The 27671-nt window shown below is 39.3% G+C and overlaps 1 protein-coding gene across 1 annotated transcript in view; it reads left to right on the forward strand.

Moving 5' to 3' along the window:
* LOC140241954 (D(2) dopamine receptor B-like) overlaps positions 1 to 27006 on the forward strand; it is an 84139-nt gene extending 57133 nt beyond the window's left edge. Inside the window, exons 2-3 of the mRNA XM_072321700.1 lie at positions 11523 to 11680; positions 26002 to 27006. Coding sequence (XP_072177801.1) covers positions 11523 to 11680; positions 26002 to 27006 — 1163 coding nt within the window. The remainder of the gene's footprint in view (positions 1 to 11522; positions 11681 to 26001) is intronic.
* Positions 27007 to 27671: the final 665 nt, after the last annotated feature.

The following is a 27671-nucleotide window of genomic DNA, read 5'->3' on the forward strand; positions in this document are numbered from 1 at the left end:
GGACTACTTGCCTTTCATTCCCTCCCTTTTTTTCTATCTCTTCGGGTTTCCTGCTCTCCCTTTCTTCCTTTTTCTGCTGCTCTTAATTTTCTTTGTTCAGCTCTCCTCTCTCTCCTCTCTTTTATCTTTTCGTTCTCCTTTCTTACTCCTTTCTTCTCCATTTCAACCTTTTTTCTTCCTCTCTTTTTTGATCTTCTCATTTCGCTGCGATTCGCTGAGATGAAGACAAGTTGTGCAAAGTCAATAACCGACTACACTCTCATCCTTCCCGTTATGCCCCCTGGGACGAAGTGGATTCAATTTATCAATTTTTAAGTCAGGTTTCCCCGGTAATGAACATACTTAAAGCGATTAATTTTCCTCTCAGAATTGAATTTTGGTGCAGAATTCTAATCATCTCTTCTTCCTCTTGTACACTCCATCGTTCTAACGAAAATCTGTCAAGTCTTACTATCTTAAGTAGATGTGAGATATTGCCTAAAAAGAAATCAATCTTTCGCGGCTCTTAAGCATACAATTTTCAGTCAACACCTCCGGTTGATCTTTGCTTGAAAAAAAAAAAGCACACGCATGTAAAATGATAGATGTCTTTGATTGTCCTGTCACATGCTGTTGTAGATGCCAAACTACAGCCTTTAGCTGTGCAAATTCATTCTCCACATTGGCAAACCTGTGAAAAAAAAAAAAAAAAATCTGCCCTTATCGGGAGCTGGGAAACCGGGGTTGGGGCTCTAGGCTCTTGCAGAGAAAAATGTAAAAAATATCAGAGAAAATGGTGAAAAACATGACTTGCTGACGGTCCCACAAAACAGTTTTTTTCATCAAAGCTGGGGTTGGGGGAGGGGAGGTACCATAGACCCTTGACCTTACCATGACCACTACCCTTGCTCCCCCCCCCCCCCTCCATATTCCCTTCTCCCAAATAAAGAAAAAAAAAAGCAGATTATAAGCAAAAGTAAAAGTGAACGTTACAACGCATAATAATTGGCCAAAGTCACAAACAATACGAGTGGTGAGTTCAACAGTTTTTACTGTAACTACGATTTTCGAAGCGGTGCATATATCACTGCAGCACTAAAAATATGAATTTCTAATTATTCTGTTCTTTATCTTCAGTATTCATAATTCCCTTGAGAGATACGGAATATATCCGTCTTTTCTGTGGCACTGCCTCATAATATTTTTTTCCCTGAAAATGCATCAAGACTATAGTATAAGATACAAATCATCTACTAATCCTTTCCTGTTTGTCATACTGCTAGTAATCTTGTAATTAAAGATGAATGGGAGGTGGCGGAGTTTTCTCTGATAGTTTGTCATGATAATGATTCGTTGAAATACTTTGTACATTGTTAAGGGAACTTAGACAAATAAAAAAATTGTTACATAATAAAACTTTTGTTACATAATGATTTCAGAACAAATGATTTTTTGCACAAGGTTTTGCTGTTGTCATTCTATATTCTGCTTATTAACTTATTCAAATTACATTGGGATTTTTTTTTTTTCATAATGCATGAAGATGAAAAATGGCATGCGCGATATGGCAACTGTATAGAATGCGTTTTCGACTGAGTCTAAACTGACGAACGTACAACAGTTATGAATGATATGGCGTATGACATACATCGTGGAAAGAGTTTTGAGTTGACATTTTCATTGGGCGGATGTGCTCTGCTTTCGTCGGGCTTCTAATTTGTTTTAGAAGATGGTTGCGCTCCATAATATTGGGAGGCGAGTTCGTGTTAGCCTCGCAGTTATTGAGTTAAGAAATCAAGCCGCAGTCGTAATGGAAACCGATCGTCTGCCGGTTTGTTATTTTGCCTCCACTTTACCGCTTCAGTCGTATTGCTGTTGTTGTTGTTGTTTTTTTTTTTTTTTTGTTGTTGTTGTTGTTTTTGTCTTTCTTGGGAAAAATGGGAGGGAGAACAGCCCGAGGCGAAGAGTCTTGCCGACAGCTGAGGGCGTGTGGCGTCTTTCAAGAAATATATATTATTATATATCACGTGCACACATGCACTTACACATACACGCATACATCCACCCACACACAAACACATTATATATATATATATATATATATATATATATATACATACATACATACATCCATGCAATGTATTTTCATAGGAAGATAATATGTACAAATGCCTTCATGTAATTACGTGGGTTTATATATGTATGCGTCAGCATAATGTAAATGTAATTTTACACTAAACTAAACTTATACACCCTTTAATCCTAATATTGGCCTATACATTGATGTGTTTTAACCGTTATTGAGAAAGTCTACATTGGAACGCTATCAAATTTTGTTTGATCAATTCAAATTCAAATCAAAGTTTCTTCAGACTGCATCAGGGGACACATTCAATCCTATTAGTACTCTATGAAAGAATTTTACAGACCTTAATCTTTTTCTCCAAGGTATTGCTGCGTTATTTATATGTTTGGTCTGTACTAGTGAATTGCTGAAACATCACCTTCACACTGTTCTGTGTAAAGTATTTGGTGATGTTATTGGGTTATTATTGTCGTTTGGTTATCATTATTATTATTATATGTCGTCACGCCTTCGCCAAATGTGGCGTTCTAGACCCTTTGCGGGTTTTCAGTGCCAATTCGTGCGCGCGCGCGCGCACACACACACACACACACACACAAACCTTTAGCATCGTATACTGTCCAAAGACCCTGACACAGACAGGGTTATAACCAGCTCTTTCAGATTATTCGTATGAAAATCACGCAGTTGTAATATTCTCTCCTCCCCATTAATGTCCGTAACTTATTCGTCATAGCGAGCACTGTTTCTACGTAATTGTCGTCATCATACACTCGAACGATTATCACTGTCAATATTCAGTACAACCACCGTTATTATCATTGTCATCATTTTTGTCACCGCTATCCCACTATTCCTAGTTCTCGCACTTTGGCTCTTCTTGGTAATTTTATTGCACTGCTCATCAAAAGTTGATTATCTATTAGTTTTTTTTTTTTTCTGTCCTGTTCAAGATTACAAAGTTATGTATTTTTTTAATCTTAAGTCATCAAGATGTATTGTTCTGATTGTTGTTGCAACGTAACAGAACTTTATATTTTACAACTTGACCCCTCTGTAAAATAGAGATGTCATATCATGTCATAGTAAACTTTGGTGAGTAGGACTCTCCATCGCATATTTTAAGGCCCCTGTATATTATAGTCATCACTGATTTGAACCGCTTTTATCTTCTTTGATTCTTTATTCGACATTAAAATGTCACACCATATCAAGCCGTTTTCTACGAAATCCTGGACTTCAAGTAGAATGTATGACGGTTCAAACAGGTTTACTGTCGGAAATGAGTGAGATGAAAATGATTGCAGGTAACATGAATGTCATGTATATCGTACGCTTTAATTCCCTGAAATAACCAGTTGTAATTAGTTACTCCTCTCTACATGCTCTGAAGGCTAAGATTAATATATTTGCACGTGTCGTCCGTTTACTTTGATAGCTATATACAATGAGAGATGGTTGCTTAATTGCAGTTATGATACTATATGCGATCATCTCATCGCTCTTTTTAGTATTCTTCGTTCCTAAAAGAAGTAACATCTTATGAGCCTACCAGAAGTTTCTAACTTCGATGTGTTTTGTTTATTTTATTTATTCATTCCGTTTTATTTTTGCAGGGTACCCCTTTCAGTTAAAAAAAAAATAAAAATATATATATATATATATATATATATATATATATATATATATATATACAAAGGGACCCTGCATAAAAAAAACAGTACAAAATAAGTATAAATTTACAATAAAAAGTACAGCAAATCCAGCAAATTCTTTAAAAGGAAATCACATTTTATGACAGATCATGCGTTTAAAAAAACCCGTGAAAAAAAAAAAACAACAACAGCAACAATTAGGAGCATTCGATGTAAGTCTGCACTTCAGGCTCGTTCTGTAATGTTTATTGAGGCAAAAATGAACAGAACAACAACAACAACAACAACAGCGATAAAAGCAATAACACAATAAGTGGCATTGCCGAACAGCAACCGTCATTACCGTCATTATCTACGTAAGTCGGATGCGGACGTGTTTTTCTCGTGAACGTCCAAACTCTTGATAACCATTGCGGGGAAAAAAAAAAAAACCCGTCTCAACACGTTTGCACTTAGATTCTCTCTCAACCCATGCCAAACATTATGAAAAAGCTGAAATATTTGGCGGAATTCCGTTACGACAAAGCAGCTGTTAATGGGTGTCCGTAAGATATACTGCTTGTGGCTATGGGGAAAATGAATTTTCACAAAGCGTTATAACTGATGGGCTATTTTGTTGTTGTTGTTGTTGCACATGTTAATTTTCCTCTACAGCAGATTGATATGCTTCTCTCGCCTTGCTTGGTGTAATGAGCAGAAAGACTTTGCTGAATTATTCATTCAAGATGCTTTCACAACCATTAACACAGCGTGCGGTGTCCCACAAATTCTTTCGCTGACCAAGCGGTCATCTTTTGATTATCTTCTGCCGACGGCTGAAATGTTTCCCAAATGCTAAATGCTATACCTCAACTAATATGAAAATTTCTAATGGACGTTTGCAGTGCGATCGCTGTTTGTATGAATCTAAATGACAAACATTGAAACGTTGGAATATTTTGACTTCCTCGGGCAGAATTGAGAAAAATGCATGTTTGTTTCATTTCTAAAAAGCGACGCTCAACGAAAAGGCTTTCGCTCGCTCTTTGTAAGATTTTACCTCTGTCACAAAGTAAGTAGGCCTTCAAACATGTGCAGACAGTTACAACAACATGCCATGTTCAAAACTGTAACCAAAAATATTGATGTCGGGCCATCACATTAAAAGAGGGGTTACCTTTTGGTCTAGCCTGGTTGTGCAACTACCGACTATACAGTTTAGATTCGAAATGGATTGTGTTACGTGTTATTCAAGATTTTAGCATGTTTAGTGGTCCAAACGGGCCACCAGAGGAAAAAAGAAATAGTGTCGAGCCCTATAGATGTACAGATAGATATATGCATTCTACATAATTATGTATACGTATACATATATTCATGTCAATTCACGCGATGGTTTATTCAATCATCTTCGCATCTGAATAGCTGAATTGCGCTATGTGTGCACTGGGCAATGACATATGATGTAGTGCTTTATTAACAGTGGATTTAAACACGAAAATTAATATAAGGTGCAAGTTGTACTATCTAAATGCTAGTTTTTATGTAAATATACATAGCATAATAATAGTATGAAATCAGACTGTAAAATATCCTTAAGGTTTTGAGTAATATGAGTAGATCACAAACTAAGAAATTAGCTGAATATCAAATGTATAATTAAGGGCTCCTTTCTGTACTCGTTATGTGACATGTGTATATTTATCATCCAGAACCTCAACATTATAAAGAGAAGATAACAATGGCGACGGTAGAAGAAAAGGTTCAGCATATTCTACAAACTATTTGTTTTTATACTGCTTATTTAAGACAATTTTCGTCAAACCTCATCGACTCTCTCGGCTTAAAGGGAGAGACCGCTCACAGAGGAAAAAGTAATTGTAACGGCGTCAAACACAGACGCTTTTCGCGCCTATTTACTCATCGTGCTTGGGGCCGAGTGGTGTGCTGTTTTGACAGGGAAATGGGGAAAATGTTGCCTCTTCTCTAGCACGCATGGGGAAACGGTGCCGCAAACACGGGACTTTGCCTGCATCATTCTCTCACGCTCTCAACGAGATTACGGGGATCAATGCTAGACGCGGGAAGACATCGGCGGGAATGAGTTCAGCTGGGCAGACGACAAACAGGCCGTGCCAACTGCGAGCGGATTTGGCGCGCCGTCGGCCAGTGTCGAACCGTCCTTCCTTCGTTCACACCTTCTGTATGGCTATATACACTACCCTTTACTACATTAACCAGACACTTTGTTCACAAGCGTGTCTTCCTGTATTTAAGGTAAAGGACGTATCAGGGAAAGTGATAATTATCTTTATCAAAATCAGTAGTAATTACTTTGCAAGTATCACTATACTATACCACAGACCCTTTATCACCATAACAATGGCATGCACAAAATCCTACGAAACTCTGCATTACGTCCAATTTACTAATTAATAAATATTGCTACTGTAGCGACTATCATGCTCCCGAAACAGTTCCCTACTATACTATTACAGCTGGTGTTGTCGGTGCCATACTACTGCTCGTAGAAGTACCTTGGAGTTATCTCCCATGCATGGTACTTTATACTTGTGACACGACATTTGCTCCTGCAACAATTGCTTCGGTGTTATTTTCTTCAAGGACTTAGAATTATATAGGGCTATGGTTGTGATAGCGTTTTAGGTTGAATATTATGTGAGGAATAGGATCAGGGTTAGGGTTATGTTTGTGGTAGAATTCATGTTTGGCTTAACGTGCAGATATTTCATGGGAGCAAATGTCATGGAACTAGCAACATGTAATATTTGCTGACACTACTACTGACAAAATTATGAAGAGCTTGCTCCTAAAAGGCGCTAAATCCATTGAAAATGATGGATTTAGCGTCTTTTGGAAGCAAGCTTTTCATATCTAGCTAAGAAAAACAAACAAACAAACAAACAACATCCCATCCATACTCCGAATCTAAAACTCCTAGCGTTGTAACAACACACACACACACACACACACACACACACACACACACACACACACACACACAAATACCAACACCACCAAACAGCAGTGATTTAGATGCTGAAAGGTACTCTATTAACCGTAGGATATCATGACAAGACAAATCTCTGGTAGTACTCCCTAATACTAGTAAGTAATCCCTGTAGACTGCAATGCCAGTTATTGCACACTTATAGTTTCTAGATACAGAACTCTCGTTTTAGCCAATGAAACCATAAATGAAAACCTGGAAAAATCACATCAAATAAAGGACAGAGTAATACTAACATAATTATACCATTGTAGTCAGAATGATTGATGCCGGTGTATGAAAGATAAATGAGTACAAGTCACGAACGGTCTGATGCAGTGTGAAATGAAAAAAAAAAAAGATACATACATATTTACATGTGGAAAACTGTAAATGACACCAAAATGGATACATTGCCATGTCGGTTATTTGCGTCTTTAAATAGTGCATTGTAGAGAGTCAGATATTCTTACACCAGTATTACAGAGATAACTGAATCATTAAATAATTGCTTGGCGATAGAGGATATGAATGCAGTCAAAAAAAATTACCACAGAAACTATTCTGATAGTTGAAGTACGCAAAAGGTTGAACTTTCTGAATGCTATAGGTAATTTGTTCCTGGCAATAGAAACTTGATGATGTCGAAAACTTCTTTCCAAATGTCATACTGATTAAAAATGTTGGCTGGACTAATTGTGTCTGTGCGATGGTTCTTATTCATATTTGAGGGAACCTTGGAACCTGTCGCTCAGTCTCTGACCAGGTTTAAACAGTCCGAAACGATAAGAACTAACCAAATAGCATGGCTATGAAATGGAATTGCGCTATTGCTATATTCCCTGAGGGAAAATTCGCTTTCGAATAAAGAAAAAAAAGGCATTATCTGATCATCAAAATGGCAGTATGGGTGATATGCGCCGGGCTCAATGGAAAATAAGTAGAGCAAGCATAAAGGAAATAGGGGATAAACAAATTTTGCCATTATTTTTCACTTGGGAGCTCTCTTTCTTTTTATCATTTTTCCTTCGGTCTCTTTTTTCTCTCGTTCTGCCATCTTATTTTTTGTTCGCATTCAATAAGCGATAAAATGGCATTACTCGCCTGATCAAAAGATGAGTTTCGAATTCGAATGATAGAGTGAGCGAGCTAGAGGAATGGAAAATATCGAGCTCTGTGGCGGTCTTAGAAAACGTTGATGTTAATTTCTGTTGTCATCTAGTATTAGAGGAACGAGGCACAATATTCTTTTTCTTTTTTTCTTTCTCAATATTATGCATGATTCATCCATGAATATTGTTTTCATGACGTATGTCTTTGGATGAGTATTGGTTAGTCTATGGGTTTGTGTGCGTGTGTGTGTGTTTGTGTGTGTGCGAGCGGCGTTTGTGTGATATATGGAATAAACGAAAGAAACTAAGGAATACTTGATTCGCAAGCAATATACTCACGAACCCAATAATATCATCAGCATAATATATGTTTGGGGATGTGTAAGCCTATGCTCATGCATGTGGACATGCGGATCAGACCACACATAATCATAATTGATATCAACTTGCGTAATAATGCTGACTAATGAGCAAAATGTGAAAATAACGAGCAATTTCATCTAAACTGCAGTGTATATCTCGTGGGTAATTCTCATGGGAGATCAAATGAATATCCACAGAATGTGACTAAAGATAATATTATTTCATGTTAAAATCTTTTCATAACTCTACATGCTTACAATATGTCATTTAATCTGAGCCAAAAGAAGCGAAATTCACCAGATGACAGAAGGAGTTCATATCTGTTAAAGCGGTTAGCCATTATTTTCCATTTGCAGATGAAAAAAAAACCCCACAGATTTAGTGCTTTAAAATAGTTCTAAAATGTGAGTTACGGATAGAAATAACGAATGTAAAAATGTTTATCAGTATAATCAATGCTGAATATTGTTAAATATACAAAATGTGAACAATAGCATAGTTGTATCTTGAAGAAATCGTCTATACAGTATTATGGTCTATTAAGAAAGTTTGTGATATCTCCTTATATTTGTAGCTTCGTTGCGATATCTTTATAGTAGGATGTTTTGTGATACAACTAAACTAAGCATATGCATCGAATGTGATAACTCGAACATTTTTTTAATCAGTGCTCCCAATGGTAAACAGTGACTTTACGCTTCGCATAAATAAAATCAACCTGAAAAATTCATCTAAAGATCGCAAGTTGTCAGTTTACAACCTCCCCCACCCCGTCCCCCCCCCCCAAAAAAAAAAGAAAATTGATCAAAGATGGAAGGTTGTCAAATACCTCGAGACGTATTTTGTTCAACAACGCTGTCATTCGTGAATTATAGAGACTTAATTGCCAGTAAAGGACAATGAACTCACTGGGTATCAGGCGCCATAGGGTCTGGCAGAAAGACTACCACTGTCTATTTTCATCACTACCCGTATCTTGACAATCGATCCTGCCTTGCTTACGTATCCACTCGGTGGTCTGATATCGAATCAGCATTAATCCAATTTAATTGGCGAGGGAGAGTCTCTGGGGTCATTTTTCTCTTATATCCGTGTATTTTCGGCCAGTCTTCCCTCTCCCTCTCTCTAACTCGAGTTTTATTGCTTCGTTTCTGCCCTTGACATTAGACGGATACAAAAACATCGTTGTTTTGCTCTATCAAAGCAACACCGACCGAGCTTACGAATATTACTTACGCTTACATTAATTAACGGTCAACTTGCTACGTCAACACAGCGCTAGGTGCCTAACCAACCGCTTCTATACTTTCGTATTAGCTTTAACCGCTTTCAACTTACGGGTCGTGCTCATCCTATAACGTGTATCGCCCTCTGCAACAAACTAGAAGTATATTTTTGTTCAGACATTAAGGTTTAAAAAAATCAGATAATTTACGAGTAACCTAAAAACGTGTGTCCGAGCAAAGAACTGAGGAAATTAAAGGATCACCTCACTCCTTAATTCCCTTCTTTTTTAACAGAATTGTATCATAATCTCTTGGAAGTGTTAGTAATGATGTAACTATTTTCCTTTGTCACACCTTGAGTAAACAATTTGGTGTACTGTTCCCAGGCCTGGAGGAAGCCTCAGCTATTATTGTGACGTAAGAATAGTAGCCTTCGTTCCCATGCACTCGTAGCCGAGCATGACTTGAAGCTGAAACTCTCTGTGTAGTCTATAGAGTGTAGTCAACTGCCCAGGTTTGCCAAATTGACACTTATCTGACTAAGGCCAGCGCAAGACACCACGGTAAACTATTGAATTCTACTGAATGTAAATCATAAGTAGCCATTTCGAAATTATTTTCAATTAAAAAACATAACAAAACAAATCTACAACTTTGTAATTACAACTTTATAATGTCCTGTCTTTGCTACATTATAAATCACAGTGGAACCGAGATGATTCCAATATTTCCAAGATATTCAAGTAAAAAAAAAAGTCTTTGCTCTCCGTAATAACGATTTTAACGTTTCAGCAGTCTTTGTCATAATATCGTTTATGAAGTATATATACCCAGATCGAAATTCTTGCCAAATGCAACCCAACACACACACACACACACACACACACACACACACACACATATATATATATATATATATATATATATATATATATTCAAAATCTATCGTTTAGGATTTTGCAAGGTGTCTATTATCAAGGTATTATTTCAAGTAGGTATAGAATTCAACTTGTCTCTAAGAGATGATTTTTGTCTTGTAGGATTCGACGTTAATTTTCTTTATTCTAGTGTTGCTCCAGAACATCATCCAGTTAAGAAAAACATAGTAACTGGAGCAAAACACTCAAACTATGAAATAATAGCTCAATGATAGATATTCAAACTTGTTTTAAGTACGTAGGAATTCGTGTGATTTGATGTTTAATGGAGTCAGTCAACGGAGGCGTAGAATAGGTCGTCGCTACTTAGTCATCTACCTTAGATGTGGAATCACTAGAAAACCTGCCTATGTATACGCGGGTAATTCTCTGGTGCCAAATCCACCCGTAGTCGCGCACCCGTGGCGAGGTCTGCGTGTAGCTGTGATATATTTAGCTTCCGCTGACACGCACACAGCACGGGGGCTTGCAAACGCCCTCTTTTTTGCGAACTCGAGTGATGTATTTGGTTTATGGCGTGTCGGAAGAACACAGCGCTATTAAAAAGTTTGTTTCCAAAGCTTCCCGTCCCATCCATATTAACAAAATTGATAACCTTTATAGCCTCTCTTCAGCTGGCGTAGTCCATGAAATCTGCATTTATCAACGATACCAATGATAAAGCCACTGACAATGATTACGTAATAGTACCAATCATAGATTGGGGAGAGATTATGTGATAATCATAGAATTATTAGGACAACCATCATGAATTCCATGAAATATCCCAATACTGATAATAAGAGCTAAATGATTCCAAAATGTTACATTCTTGAGGGATTCCTAGCTTTGTCGTCAAATAAAACATAAAAGATTATCATAAGATATGAAACCATTTCGAGCACAGATAGAAAACATACTTTAAAGCTTTCGTGATTATAATGGCCGATATAGCCCACTTCACTCCATAAAAGGAGGATAGTGTATCTCATTATCCGAGCGAGATCTCTCTATAGAGGAAGAAATCTTTTCTGTAAGGGTACTGGAGGTTGGACTGAATGGCGCAAGCACTCTCGAAACTCGATTCTTTTTATCGGCCCTGAATGTTTTATTTCTTCTCGTTTGTTATTTTCTCTTTTTCTTTTTCTTGTAAATGTGTATGTTCTGTGACATATCTGGTGAAATGGCTCTGTAGGAACAGCTAGATTGACATTGGTCCAGGACACCGTGCATGTCGGGAAGTCCTTCATTGTCAACTCTCAGTTGCTCTCGGATCTCAGCGCCATTACAGGACGAGCTCTTGAGCTCAGTCATTCCACCCGCGACATTGACATTTTAGTGGAGAAGGGATACGTTCGACACGAAATAAGAGACGGCCCCTGCAATTTAGACCACCATTTATTTTTTCCCCTCGCCTCACTCTCTATTGTCGTTGGTTTGATATTTGAGTCATTGTTGTAATGACACAGCCTCGGCAATAGTCAACTCTGGTCACATCAATTCTATATTGCGGGAGGGGAAAGGAGCAATTGGACGTTATGCAGGGATATGAATACGAATCGGTTGCCGATGACGACTCATGTTCGCGATGGAAATCGAAGATTGAGGAGGAGGGACGAGCTTTATCTATCTAAAACGTCATCCGCGCTGTGGCTCCATTTCGCCCTATAGTTTCTGGCTCCGTGTGTACTATTCACGGAGTGAACCCATCACTGTCGGGACATGATAAGTGGATTTATTCCAAACGAGATTTACATTTTTAGACGGAAGATATCTCCGAGGACATCTGACTCGAAACAAACATGTCTGGAATACTCATGCACCCCATCTACTTCAATCATTTCTTCATCTGAAAACGCTGTCCGCTGCTGTTTCATGGGCTCAATTCCACCATCCATAACTCTTTAATAAGGAATATAGGAAGATACTTAACGTTTAGTTGTATATCTGCCACTCTGAGTCCCGTGAAATAAATGATACTTTCAATCAAAAAGGGTTAGAAGAATGAGACAGGTATTTCATCACACATGATTCGACCCCAAGACAGGTTTCTACAGATTTTCATGAAACAGTCTCAGAAAACAGTTGTTTTCTATCTTTTTTTTATTCCTGGCACTCTAAATTCATTCGGTCCGGCAGCCTTTTGCCTTTGCTCTGATAGGCTGAACGTCCATGCATACTCCTCGCTTTCTTTTAGTTTTTCCTAGGAGCTATGCCTTCCTTGCGTTATCTATGTTAGTTTGTTTGGTTAAAGTTCAAAAACAATGGACGAATATTCATTATTGAAGGTGTGTACAAATGTATTTCACAATTCTCCAACGCCATTAAAATTGTAACATAATGATAACAGTTGGCATTAAAAAAAAATGCAGATTTGGACGTCTCTTCCAGAAAGCTGCTAACTCCCTTGATTCCGTAAAATACATAGGCTTATAACAGTGACGAGGCCATAATGATTGTAGCTATGAATGATAAAAATGGGTTACTTTAGACTTCAAACCGTCATTCCACTTATGATTATGAGCACAGAGCATTGAAAAGACCTTGATTCGAAATGAAGTGGAAAATTAGTAGAATGAATATACTCCCATTGTCACCTCTGAAATCGGCTAGACATATCTGTTTCTTTCAATTATTTTTGGTTTTGATGGCTGGTGGTCTTTGTTCCCAGCCCATAAACCGAGCATTGAATGATTTTATGATGCGACTTGTGTGATACGACAACTCGGATTTACTTCCGCCAAACCAATGTATTGGGCCACATGTTTTTGTTTTTGTTTTTGTCTTTACCTTAGATGATGTTCTCCTAGTATCATGTGCACTTTCACGCCATGCAAAGCCAATGTAGGGATCTCTTCGGCCTTCATGCGGCATTTAACGTCACCTGCAATATCAAAACTCATTACATTGAGAAGATTCGATGAAACATATATTCAAGGGCACTTCGTCGGCTGTTCTCGTGCTTCCCCGCTCCCTTTTCTTTTGTAGACTCTAGAAAAGGGTGAAGGGAGGGAGAATAATGTGGGATCAATTCTTGATATATAACGCTGCTGTATTTCATGCATTGAAAGGTTATTTGGTCTTTGCCTAATCATTCAAAAGCACTGTTATTCTCTTTATTGAATGTTCCACAAATTTAGCCATTTCATGCCTTCAGATGCTATACAGATATTCTTATATACATATAATACAAATAATCGTTTCTTATGTAATTGCCAACTACACTGTTGTAAACATCAGATGTAGATTTTTTTTTAAGGTGTGTTTTAAGTCATTCCGGGAAATCTTGCGGTGCATACATTTGACAGGTCGAAATGTAACGGTGATATTCGATTTAAATTCCGTGTTCCCCATCATCCCTTCTCCGCCCCCATCCCTCTCCTTTCTTCGATAAACATGTAGTTGTTTGTGTGCATATCATGCGCGTTTAAAACGGAACATTTTTTTTTTCATCGCCTGGGGAGAAGGCGCTAGCGCTGTCGGGCGGGCACATCACAAGCAGACGGTCGTCTCATCCGGGCGGACGCCCGCTTCGATCCCGTCTCCGAATTAATCGAGAACTCTATCCACAGACAGCCTTCACAGGTGCCTGCCCGATTGTCGGCACACGGCGCTCACAAATTGTCTCTTCAATATTGTGCGCAATAGCGCTGTTGATGAGTGGGAAAAAAAACATAGAAAGCATCGTTGCACCAGAGACAGTGTGTGTGTGTGTGTGTGTGTGTGTGTGTGTGTGTGTGTGTGTGTGTGTGTCTGTGTGTGTGTCTGTGTGTGTGTCTGTGTGTGCGAGAGAGAGAGACAGTAAGAGGGAGAGTGAGTGGGAAGGAGGTATAGAAGGAATGGGTGACGAGGAGATGGGTGAAGGAGACAACCAAACATGGCAGGCACACAAACATAATAGGCAGATTACAGGTATAGATAGGGGAATGCACAGGTGACAGGTGGAAAGGTGGTTATGTCATTCAACTTGGCAAATTGGTACACGAATACAAATTGCATACACAGACAGAGTTACCTGCTGCAGTAAAGCTGGATCGGGAAAACATAGAAACTAAAGCAAGAGTCGATCAAAAACAGGGAGCGGCATATAAAGTGATCATTTCTACATGTGTAACATTCACCGTAAATTAACAAACATCAAGCTTCGATAGATCTTTGAACAGAACTGGGTTTTCATAGTTATCATTTTTTAATTTCCTTTGTTTTAGTTGCGCAGTACTGCTCAGCATGACTGTAGTTGCTTAATACACAGAATGTCATTTCCATTTACTAGGAAAAATCATGTTCTTGGGGTCTTATGAAACACGCGTTTTTCTACCTCATCAAAAATCAGACAGATCGTGGTAGAAATCAGGGAGGTGAGACAGGTAGAAATGAAGTCCATTATCTTGATCTGTAAGTAGCATTTCTGACCAACTACTGTGACCATGTCATCTAAAAGAGAGATATCCCATTAAAATGCAGGCCTACGTTTTTATCATTCTTTACAAGAAATATTCACTTTTCTATGGCGTCTGTAATTATATCTGATATTGTTTATTCATATTTGGGAATTTCCTAGTTTGTAAATAAGCGGCTTGTCAAAACTTCAACATGCCCGAACGCACGCGTCCTATGGCGGTACGTGCCAAAAATAAAAGTGGTAAAAAGAGCGTAACTTCAATCATTCCACTAGGAATGATATATGAGGAGAAGAAAAGGAAAAAAAAGAGAAGAGGCACAAAACGGTAGGGCGTATCACCTTCAGAGAGTCAATTTGCAGCGTTATAGGCGGACAGGTTTCGGTTGGAGAGCGAAGGAAACCCGAGCCATTTGGAGTCTCTCGAGTTGCGCACGCACCTGTTCCGTTAGACAGCCGGAATATCGACAAATCGGGAAGTCAGGGCGGTTTGGGTTTCGCGCGCTCCTCCGTGTCGTCTGAGGGGACGGATCCGCTGAGTGGCGTACGGGAAACTAAAGCGCCTCTTAAGCCATTCCGTACCCCCCAACGAGTGTTTCCCCGATCTTGGGTCTGCGTAGACAAAATGGAAAAATGCAGCTGTGTGAGCGTTGCTTCTCTTTTCTACGCTCAAATATTCACACTTATTGATTTCTCTGCAGGCTGACGATTCTTTTGATGTCTTCATTATAGTGTTACCAGCACTTTCAGGGCAGATAAATTTTTCGTCCACTCATAGGAGCCAAAATAAGAATTCACATAGAATGATGGTTTAATAGACAATGATATGAATGAAATTTCAGTAATTTCTATATAGTTCCAACAGAAAGATTATGTGTATGTAAGGGTGTATGCGTGCATGTATGTGTTATGTATGTAGGTATGTATGTTCACGGCTCGACACTAACATTTTTTTATTTTCGGGTTGCCCGTTCGGGCCACTAAAATCTTTGAATTCGAAATTTTGGAGGCCCGAAAAAGAAACGCAGCGGCCCCGTAATAATTGGAAATATAAAAGGAAATACTGAGACAGAGAGGACAGAGAAAGAAAGAGATAAAGTTAGAAAGGGGATTGCATACACAACTGTACTAGACTGAGAGGTATGGGGAATACATCCCAGGCAACACAATAGGTAATGTGAAGTTCGAAGGGTCTCCTTAACTCACAGTTGTTCAAAATTGGTTCGCCAAATGAAAACGGTTCTAGATCTCGTATAAAAATAGACGGCAACGTTTCCAATGGAAGCGAAATTGATGTTACTAAAATTGACAACTGACACCTGACGACCTGAAGTCTTCAATGATGAGGAAGATTGATGCGTCAATTTTATGTAATAATATGATATAAAATGAACCCGTCGCATTCTAAATATGAGAACTTTGTCAAAAATCACAGCACGTATTGCAAGGGACTTGGTAGTTATCTCCGTGACCCTACTTGAACTTTAGATTGACTCTATTCAACGTAGGACGAGTAAAAGTTATTCTTCATCAGAAGAGTTCGGGCGGAGCGGAAATGCCAAGAGGAAACACGAACCAAAAGGACACGGCCCGTGGCGTCAAAACCAGCAACAAAACACACAAAGGGAGAACTCTATCATGGGAAGAAATAACGCCGACTGTTCTATTACCGGAAACGGAGAAAATCTCAACGGACAGATAGTCCCCAGTGCTTAGATATCATACTTCCTAGAGAATGTAATTATCACAAAGTGACCTATGAATTTGTATTGGAGTTCCTGGTTTTGGGGGTGTTTTTTTTTCACTCAAACTTACATGCCCGAGGCATTCACTGAAATTATTGCCGTTGAGACAGGCTGTTTCGAGTGATATAACTAAAATCACAACCCACAGCAAGTGAACTTTGACGTTACAAATATTGGTTATTTTAGAAAGCAGTGGGCATATTTTCATTTTCTTAAAACTGTTATGAATTTGGCTGCTCTTTTGCTTTTGTGTTGTTGCCTTTTGCGTAACATAATCTCGTGTAATGAATAAAGTTATGTTTGTTGTTTCAGTCGAAAAAAAAAAAACTCGGCGCCGTGGCGTTTAAATCCAGCTGTGTAATGTAACATGTGAGAGTGTACTTTGGAGTTGTGTTTTCTCTTTCTAATGTGTTTGCCTCTGGCTTTGAAGTATCTCCTCTCATGTTGTCTCTAGAGATCAACATCGGATGTAGAGAAGCACTTAAGATATTCCGCAGAAAACAACGTATGTTTGTCAAAATAATGAATAAAGACATTACAAGGACTCAATTTTTCACTTGCTTTGCATGCAAACATTTCCAGTCGTCTTACAATCAAGATGACGACATAAGCACAACGGATGAGTTTAAATGTACATTTTTAGGTACATACATGTTATTAGTCCTCAGAAGTCTTCATTCCAAACAAAATCAGGCATGTCTGTGTTATGCGGTGCGTCGTGTACGACGACCACTATTAATGTAAATAACAGTATAAGTGATCGCAGCAGTAACCAAGTATAAACACAAGGCACCAATCGTGGGCATTACATTAGTTACTAATGCAATGAAAATCGAAATACGTGCAAACTGTGTAACACACGTAAGGTGACGGTGCTTTGAAAAATAAAAGACTAAATGCTGCCCAGAATATAAATGGCTTCAGATAATCACTTAGAAAACAAAAATGGCAAAATGATTGCTCTTCTACCACCTGATTTTCTCCTGTCTATGCGTAGACGAGTTGAGGATACCCTAGAGCTTTTTATTTTTTTTATTTTTTTTTATGACATAATGGATTTATTATATCCTTTTCACGTTTGGTCGAGAACTCTACAGTGAGTGGTCTGGGCAGGGGATATTAGTTACCACAATTCAGGAAGAAAATAAAACGATCCGAGAGAGATCAATATTCAATTGGCCTTCGACCCCCCTCCCCCCACACCCCCTCCCCCTTTACCCATCTTCTCCTATCAATGAATCTAATTCAATTCTGGCAGACGCCGTGGGCTCCACACGAGTCCCCGCCCTTTGGAGCGGATTACCCCTTTCTTCCCTAGCACAGAGCCCTTTTCGACGCACTGCTTGCCCGGCATGCCCGGAGAAGGATTGAGTATTATCTCGAAATTTATCATGCGGTGGTGTCTTCTTCTGGCAGTTATCTCGGTCAGGCTATTGTACATCCATACTATTGTCCAAGTCAAGTACATTACTTAGTATACCTATTACGTTCCACACTGTCGCTACATTTATCGAGCTATATATGTGTCCTCCATTCATAGCATGGTGATCGTATTGATGAATTGGCACACAGAATACGCCAATGTCTGCACTTCCCAGGACCCTATATAAAGAGCTGTCCTCGATCATAAGTTTTGTTCGAATTGAATGCGATTGATATAAGCACGAAACCAACTGCAACTGCACACTAAAGATGACCCGAATATATTTTTGACCTCCCTGTCTTTTACGTATGTCATGACGGTTAAAGTACAGGCATCGGTTCTCCGATATTTGCCGGTTTATTTACTCGAGTCTTAAAGGGACGCTTATTCATGAAACCATGGTAGAAAAATCAGAGAATGTATCTTGCGAGACCGCTGTTCCGTATATTTTCCTCTGCAGACAACAGACACAGAATAACTGATTGACAGCAATAAATATGTCCAATATGCGTATTACCTTTTGATTCACACTTTCTTTGATTTTCATGTCTATTCATTCCTGTTTGTATCAATTTATTATTTCATAAGTAATCTGTTTTTCTATAACAACAATTAATCTTTTGCTGTTTTACTATATCACGTTGTACGTTTGGGCAAGGGAAATAATAGGAAAGTACGAAGCTTTGTCGTATCTTAAAGATTTGTACTTATTACGTTTAATATGCTATCCTAGAAACACGTTGGTTTGAAAAGATTTTTACCTCAGTTGACATTGAATAAAGTTGTTAACGATGCTTAAAGGGGATGGCTAGTAACTGATCAGTGAGAATGCTGGGGGATGATTGTTCCAATCCTTGTGGGATTCATTTATGAGTACATTATATATCTATTGTTGTGTGAAAATTATTTGCTTCAAAATGGTCTTATATTCAAGTAATGTGCAGTTAAATGTTTCCAGGTTAGCATGCCTGTACAGTGACGGGGCATTAAACTGCACATTGCTTGAATATGAGACCGTTCTGACGCAAATAATTTTCACAGAACAATAGATATATAATGTACTCTTAAATGAACCCCACAAGAATTGGAACAATCATCCCCCAGCATTCCTACTGATTCCCACTTATCAGTTACTAGCCATCCACTTTAAAGATCAACTGGGCAAACTAGTGACATACATAATAATGAAGGTAATGAACCAAAGCACAGGATTTCAGTAGGTAAGTTGGTCTATTCAGGTGTTTCACACAGATTTCATGCGACAGTCTTAAGAGTTAATGAAAGATAATCTAACCCAAGCTGCTTATTCCATTTTCAAAGAACTCGATAGCGTAGTTATCCCTGCGCTATTAAAAGACTTTTTACGTGTACATCCTTCAGAAGTTGGAAGTAATAAGAGAAAGTCAAAAGACTAAAAGGTTAAAGGTTATCGATATCCCTATTTCCTTTTACGAAAGCAACGAGATTTTGCATAGTTGTCACTTGAGAATACTCTCTCCTTTGTATCGAGAATAACGACTTGAATGTTGTTGTTTTTTCGGGGTCCGATATATTCACTGGGAATCTATAGTTGTTTCCTCCTCTTTCCTAAAGAAGTTTCCAGGTTTATTGTTCTGAGGAAAAGTCTGAATTACCTACAACATACCAGCTTATGAAACGAATCTAATGTTCAGGGTTGCGACAGCGCTATCCTCCCTTTAACCCTGTCCCCTGAATTTCACTTAGCGTAACATATGACCAGAACAAATCGGACTTGATGTGAGAATGGTCTTTAGACTTTGATGGATGGTAGAGGCGGTGCGGAGCGGTGTTGTATCACCACTCTTGTCTTTGCTCCCTGCAGGTAAAATGGAGCCTCCCACCCCCATCTACCCTCGGTATATTTGCTGATGGAAGTGTGCCATTTTCTTTTATCTGTGCTCTCCCCACCCCCTTCTCCGTGTCAACGCTCAATAAATTTCACGATTTTGATAGGTCTCGCGACATGAGAGAAATGAAGCAAAATCAGAGACAACAGGTAATATACAATCATTCCGAAGATGGACCGCGTTTGTGTTTTCATTATGCATCGCTCCCGTTTCTGGATTCGCCATCGCTTTGATCGCACATGACATGCCTTTCGCACCTGCAACCTTGCTCTATGAGATGATGCGAAATATGCCTGGCAACGCATCTGTGCATTGAAGAATGTTAAATGTCGGCATTATTATCCAAGTTCATGAGGCTCATTGACTGTGCACTTTCTCCGGGTCTGTTTTCGTTGATTTTGCTGTGTCTCCCTCATACATGTCTTGTAATTCCATCTGTTTATTCTCGTAGGGAAATCGCGACCGAATGTTTCATCAACAAACAAACTAATCAACTACACCAATCAATCTCTTTCTCTCCCTCCTTCCCTCTTTCTTTCTTCATTTTTCCTTCGTTTCTGAGTATTGATTTTTTTTTTCTCTTTCTATCTCTGTTCTCCCTCTCTTTCAAGTTCGTTCCCTCCATCCTCTCCACTCTTTCTTCTTCTCTTACTCTTCTTATCTATCTCTCTCCATCTTTCCCTCCATCTCTCCCTCCATCTATCTACACCCCTCTTTCTTCTCCCTTTTCTCTTTGCCCTTGTATCACTGCGCCTTCTGGCAGAATGTCCCTGCACCCTGCTGAGGTAACCGACACCCCTATGCCCCGGCTTTCGAATCTTCCCCCCAGTTTTGGTGATGTATGACTGCTGTTCATGGCTTTAAAACCTGTAGGTTGCAAAACAGCAGCCCGGCAAAATGGTCCCCGTTATCAATCACCTGTAGCAGTGCTATCTCTCGTATCTGTAAGGCGATAGGGAAGGTGGTTGAGGAACAAGTGTCACGTGATCACCTCTTCCCATCCCATTTGACCTCTTCACACGCCTCTTATTCCATCTGCAGTTACTTAATAGTCGTGTAGTTCACATGTCTATTGACCTCTTCTAGAAGTCATCTTCCCGTTGTCGCCTGCCCGTAGAGTATCACTCAAATCCTTGGAGTGAATACTAGAAAGACGTCACACGAAGTTACAACCAATCAAAATACTCCAACGAGATACTTTTTTTTTCGTCCTCTGAAATTTCCAAGATCACCAAGATTATCTCAGTATATCAGATTACAAGATGTGCAAGAGTCAATTTCCGATCTCTGCGATGTCTATTACCACGGAGTTTTCTATTGAACTACAAGGTGTATAGCTCGTGTATACAAAAATGTCTGCGTATGGTATTTTAGAACACATTCATAATAAGGCGCAAGAACGCCAAATCTACTATCAAAGGAAGCTGAACTAGGGCATTAACCTCTGGGTCAAGTCCTATCATCATATACGGACCCCCTTTCCCTTAATGTGTGAGTTTATTTCTCGAGTTGTGTAGAATTTGGGAGCAATTTCATATCTTATGGACTTACACCTTCTCCAAGTGGCGTGAGATAATGTTTGTTTGTGTGTGTGTGTGTGGGGGGGGGGGTTGCTCCAGAATGATAGAGAGGCCCCTAACTCAGCTAACCCCGTGTCGCTTTCCTCGCTCATGTATTTAAAGCTTTTAATCACTTAAATTGTTGATTTGTTGTAATATAAAATAACTCACTATCAGGCACCTTGCAGTGATCTCGGCTTTTTGCGTCTTCACGTCTTACAATAACATTGACTCTTTCCAAGTTTCTCATGATATTAATCACTCGATAAGTTATCGTAGGTCTGCGAAGTCTTCTTCTTTCGGCAATACAATGAGTGGTGAAGATGGGGCGGCGCACTACACAATACGAGAAAGGGATCTTCCTCTCTGCCTTTGATTTCTGAGTTGAAATTTGGTTTGATTAATGTTCTCGAACAGAAATAACACATTGCCACCCACCCTTAGCATGATCAAACTTTTGTTACCGCCCTATTCGAAATACTTATCACATTGTACTGGGATGGATACATAGGGGCACGTTTAAGACGTGTCTTTTTTCCAGTCCTTCCGTACCGCGGTAGTAACTCAGCACTAAGCTTGGGTAGTGGGAACAAGCATAGATATTTGAATTTACCTTGAATTTACCTTGAAATACCATACACCCCATCTTCACGTATATAGATAGATTGCAAGTGTGGCAGGGTTTAGGGAGCTTTTAATTTCTTTTTGAAAGGCGAGGAGTGTCTGTGATTTGTAACCACTACAGTTATGAATGCCGCGATATTAAATCTTGTTAGCTTATACATCAACACCTTCAATCCAGATTTACTCTTCCAACAGAATTCATGATAGATGATGTTGTTCAGTCAGTGTAGGCACATTTTTTTAAACTTTCTTCAATATTAACATGAATTTGCCTTTTTTGGGGGTGCAACATATCTTTTTATATGCATTATTCTTTCCAACTTAGTCACATTATCTGCAAGATAACAAAATTTTGCTGCTGGATGCCAATCTTGATAGATGGGCCAGAATTTAGTTCAGATTAAGAAAACTAGAACAGGATAACCGATGCTACAGGGGATACCAGAAGATTTCGGATATGCAAATGCAAATTCATGCAGTTAGATGAATGTGAACGCTTGGCGTAGTTGATGCTTTGATGAATTAGGTTTAGAGTCTTTCGCGAGGGTGTGTGTGTGTATGTAAATTAATGTGCGTGTTAAATGAGACATGGTTCACTCAGGTTCAGTATATGAGATCTGGCTTTCTCTTTCTCCTTCTCAGTCTTCTTTCCCAGTTTTGATCGAGGTGTGAGTTATTGTGTTTTTTCATGCTGGTAAGAGCTATAATCCTGGCCATGTGTCACTGTATTTCCCATGTTAATCTATAGGGTATTTGCACAATTTGTCCTCCATTTTAGGGCAATAGTGCGTTTGAAACATTCCCGATTACCTCAACTCTGTTCGCGAAAAGTGATGCAAGTTGCTCTGGCAGATTATGGCCTTCTGCTACGTTCCCGCTTTCTTGCGATACCCACGATTGGCAAATCGTAGCTGATTGTGGAAGTTTTGCTCACTTCTTTGAAATGTCACGTTTGGATACGAGGTGATGCGAGTCGATACGTGCTGATACGATTAGATGCGTTTGGATGCAATTTGTTCACAATGAGTCAATTATAAGTGACACAATCTGTCACGGTGTGGTATCCCGTTCATAAACAAGCAGGAACCCAGCATAATATTGCTTCCAAGGGGTCGCCGCCGCCATTTTCATAGAACATGATTATCTTGTAAATGCATTGACATTCATCGCAAGGAGCAGGGTGCATAGAACCCGTTGAAGTGGTCAGCCTCAAATACACACAATTATAGATCCCATGGCTATCCAGCCATCTTGTACAGAGGGAAAACAACAACAACAACGTCAACAACAGCAACACACTACGAAGACTTTCCCAAACTTTATTAACTTTACTCTATGTACCTATTTTCATTCGTGTTCTTAAAAGATTAAAAAATGAATTTTGATATGTATGACACTGAATCTTACTTTCTCATTCATAAGACTATTGCCTTTCTTGATCATTCATCCTGTCCATTACGTCCCCACACCAAGATCTACACATTGGTGAGTGCATGTGAATTAAAGCGACTGTTAGACATAAAGACATAATGTCTTTACCACTTGGGACCATTACGCTTTATACTGACAATGGAGGATTGTCCCTTAGCCTTGTGGAGTAGCGCATCGCTTATACTGTGTAATAAGATGCCTGCATGCAGATAAAAAAGTACATGATGAGTTCTGATTACTTTAAAAATGCTTCTGTAATGATTGACACGGGAAATGTCTCAGGTCAACACCTGAAATTAATGTATATAGTGACATTCTTTCATCTCTGTCCCTTCCCTATCCGATACGATGTCAATGTGTATTTGTGATTATCTAAGTCGTCAAAATAATGAAGTGGATGTGACGTGCACAGGCCACGCTTCTCTATGCTGTGATGCTGTGTTATATTAAACGGTTGTCCAAACGTAATATCATTATGTACTATGTGTTTGCCGCTTTATGACCATTTCGGCTACCGGTCGCAGTGCCGCAGCATGTTTGGCCATGAATATAAATCAAATAAAGACAAATTGGCCCTACTATTTTGTTCCTCCATCTTTGCTAGGACACGGTAATGCGAGCTCTCCACGTTTCCCGGCAGCGGTGATACCTATCGTTTATCTACGACTGTTCACGACGACTTCAACGCCTTATTGATATAAATTTTTCAATCCTGTCGTAAATCGATGCCCATCCCTCAAGCGCGACTGCCTGGGCAGATTTAACTTTCACCTTTGTCCGTGGTGCACCAAAATGGAAAAAAAAAACTCTTGGTGCTTTGTCACGAATGCCAGAAAACATGGCTCATTGATACAAACATATAATATGTTCCATTAGAGAGGCATTTGGTGTGAAGGGGAAAAAATGTGTTTTTCAAAACAACTGTGTATTACATGTGAGACGTGCCAAACGGAGGAAAATTGTGAAGAAGTTGTGTTTAGAAAGCGGAAAGCAGCAGTCGATGGCGCCAAGATCTTTATTGCAATCATCACTACCCCACATTAGCCTAAACTTCGCTTATCATGCTAGTTGTGGGCATCAATTAAGAAGCGGAATGGACAACACAGTCATATCTAGCTCGTGCCTGTCAAAGCAATTCTGAAGGTCCACGGAGGATTGCTTTGTTGATGTTTTAGCCCATGTTCATACAGGAAGAGCCTAAAACGACTAATTCTCATGAGTTCTATGGAAATGTCAAATCATCAAGGGGATTTCGTTGGTCTGTCAAAGGGGGGGGGCGGAGTCATCCTGGCCATTACTAAATCTTCAATGAAATCATCCATAAACACATCCTACGCGTGGATGAAAATGCACATACTTTTTTTATATATTTTTGTTAATCCGAGTGTTCTTAGCCTGTTGGTTTGACAGACGAGCCACAATAATCTGTCTCCCCATCTCTTTCTTTTTATTTCTGTCATATTTCTTTTCTTAGCTGTTTTCGTAAGGACACTTTATTAACGTGCAACAAACCTGATTATTTAAAAGGAAGGAAACTATGTAGAATGCAGAATTAAAATGATGTGGGATCCGGAGATGTTTCCATGGTTTCATCTCTAGCTACGGGCTGTGAAATTTTCCAAGGAAATAAGAATATTTAAACATTCCCCGCCTTATCATTTGTTCATCAATCAAATTATGAAGCGAGCTTTGACGGGTATAAACGTTTTCAAAGTTATGACATAAAATAAGGCTTAGCTGCTGTGGCTATAGTAAGTGGATAAGGCTTATTTGATTATTATTGTTATCATTATTATTATAATTATTATTATTATTATTATTATTATTATTATTATTATTATTATTATTATTATTATTATTATTATCATTATTATTATTATCATTATTATTATAATTATTATTATTATTATTATTATTATTATTATTATTATTATTATTATTATTATTATCATTATTATTATTATCATTACCATCATCATCATTATCATTATTATTATTATTATTATTATTATTATTATTATTATTATCATCATCATCATCATCATACCCGGTAGCTGCAGCTGTGCCCCTACGCCCTACATGTAAGGTACTTTATCCTAATAACCTATTCTTTGGAGCGGATTTGAAGCACAGTATCCAGTGGTAGCTCGCGCATTTAGCATGTAAATGCTAAATATTAGCCCAAACACACTGAGTGAACCTCAGGTTGCACCGTGGCAGAACTCTGAAGTGACAAGTTGTTATCGTCAGAGTTGGTTCTGCTTTCCTGTTGATTTTGTCACAGACTGTTTTGTAATACTCAGAGGCCCTATACCTACTAGACATAGTGTATCGTCAATGTAAATCCAGTGCTCAATAGTAATATCAACGCCTGAGAATATTGTTGTAACTTATCATCAAAATCCTTTGAAAGTTCTATTGTGTGTGTATGTGTGTGTACGTTTTGTTACAATCTTCTATAAAAAAAAAAGTATACAATATTAGTCTGCGGACCCATTGTTACGTATTTGTTTTTTTGTTTTTTGTTGTTTTTGTTTTTTCATGCGCACTAAAAACAAAATTGACAAGCACTGAATTGATCCAGGGCATTAACAGTTTTGTTTTGTGTCACATTGTATTTTTCAGGTTCGAGGCGGCTGGGGATTCGGCTTGTGGCTGTGCGTAACACACTTGTCTTTAGACGTCCTCCTTTGTACTGCTTCCATTCTCCACCTCTGCGCCATCGCAGTCAACCGCTACCTTGCAGTCACCTTCCCACTCATGTATTCCCGCGAGAGGGTCAATTCCCAGAAGCGCATCCTCGGTACCATCATTCCCGTCTGGTTGGTCTCCATCGCCATCTGCGCACCGCTGTTCATCCAGGGTTTCATCAACCCCGAGAAGACGCTCAGCGAGGACGGCCAGGCGTGTGGATTCTTCGACAAGACTTTCATCATCTACTCCTCCATGGGATCATTCTATGTGCCTTTGGCGGTGATGATCGTTGTGGACGTACGCGCCGTGCGCAAGCTTCGCGGACGCAAAGCGTCCATGGCTACGGAACACAGGTGTATAGGTCAGACGCTTCCACAGCCCTCACCCACCCGGGAATGTGTGTCGCGGTCCCGCTCTTCCACTCCACCGCCCCCGCCTTCCCCTTCACCGGACAAGAGTTTCCTCACGGTTCAGGGCAACGGGGCGCCCCCTTCCCCGGGGAGCGACTACAGGCGACGCCCTCTGCGCATAAGCTTCCACGTGAATCGCAAGCCGGGCCAGAAGCTGGGTTACGGCAGCACCGTGGTCGAAGCGGTGCCCGACACGCGGCAGAAGATGCTTTCGAACAAGCGCGAGAAGAGGGCCGCCAAAACCCTGGTGGTCGTCTTCGCTTGCTTCATCATTCTCTGGCTGCCTTTCTTCGTCATGCACCTCGCCAACGGGTTCTGCACCACATGCAAGATCCCAGACGAACTCTTCATCGCCTTCACGTGGCTGGGCTATGTGTCGTCTGCAGTGAATCCGTGTATATACACGTGCTTTAACAAGGAGTACCGCAGGGCGTTCATCAGGATCATTTGTTGCGGCAGGAAAAGGCGGTACTCCTTTCGTACGAACGAGACGTCTACCTTTCGATCAAGTCTGAGACACTCATAGCCCACAATGCATCAAACCCCCTCCCGAGCACAACGATGTAATGCGAACTGTAAGATAATGTTATCTGTTAACCAAACTTTTGCCATCCAGTCAACAGCTATTTACGATGTCAATGCAAACTCTTATGCTCTCTCTCTATCTGTGTATGTCTGTCTGTCTGTCTCTCTCTCTTTCTCTCTCTCTCTCTCGCAATCTTTCTTTCTTTCTATCTATCTATCTAATTATCTATCTATTTCTTACAATAAATTCTCAATATCATAGGCTGGCGATATTAAGATTACTGATGTTATTCATGATTCAAAGTGTACGCACTGTTGATCAGTTTCATACACCGTCTGTTCATGTGTGGTCATGTTCTAGAAGAGTAGAATATATTATACGAATATGGACTGTACTGAAATTACTATTTTTCTGTCTTTGAATGTCGTTCAAATAATCATATATGAAGGCAGTGCCTGTCAGTTTAATTTTTACGGCACGGTATTTTTTCAGCTTGTTTTGTTCCATAAAACAATAATATGTTATACATTGGGATGATATCGATGTACCACAAACAAACCAGCGTGGCATAGGCTATATACAATTAGCTGGTGTCTGAAAAGGAAGGAGTTGAATTGTCTGTGAATAATGACAATGATCAGTCCATTACGCACAATTCATGTAAT

This window comes from Diadema setosum, chromosome 18, assembly GCF_964275005.1.
Source record: "Diadema setosum chromosome 18, eeDiaSeto1, whole genome shotgun sequence".
Lineage (NCBI taxonomy): Eukaryota > Metazoa > Echinodermata > Echinoidea > Diadematoida > Diadematidae > Diadema > Diadema setosum.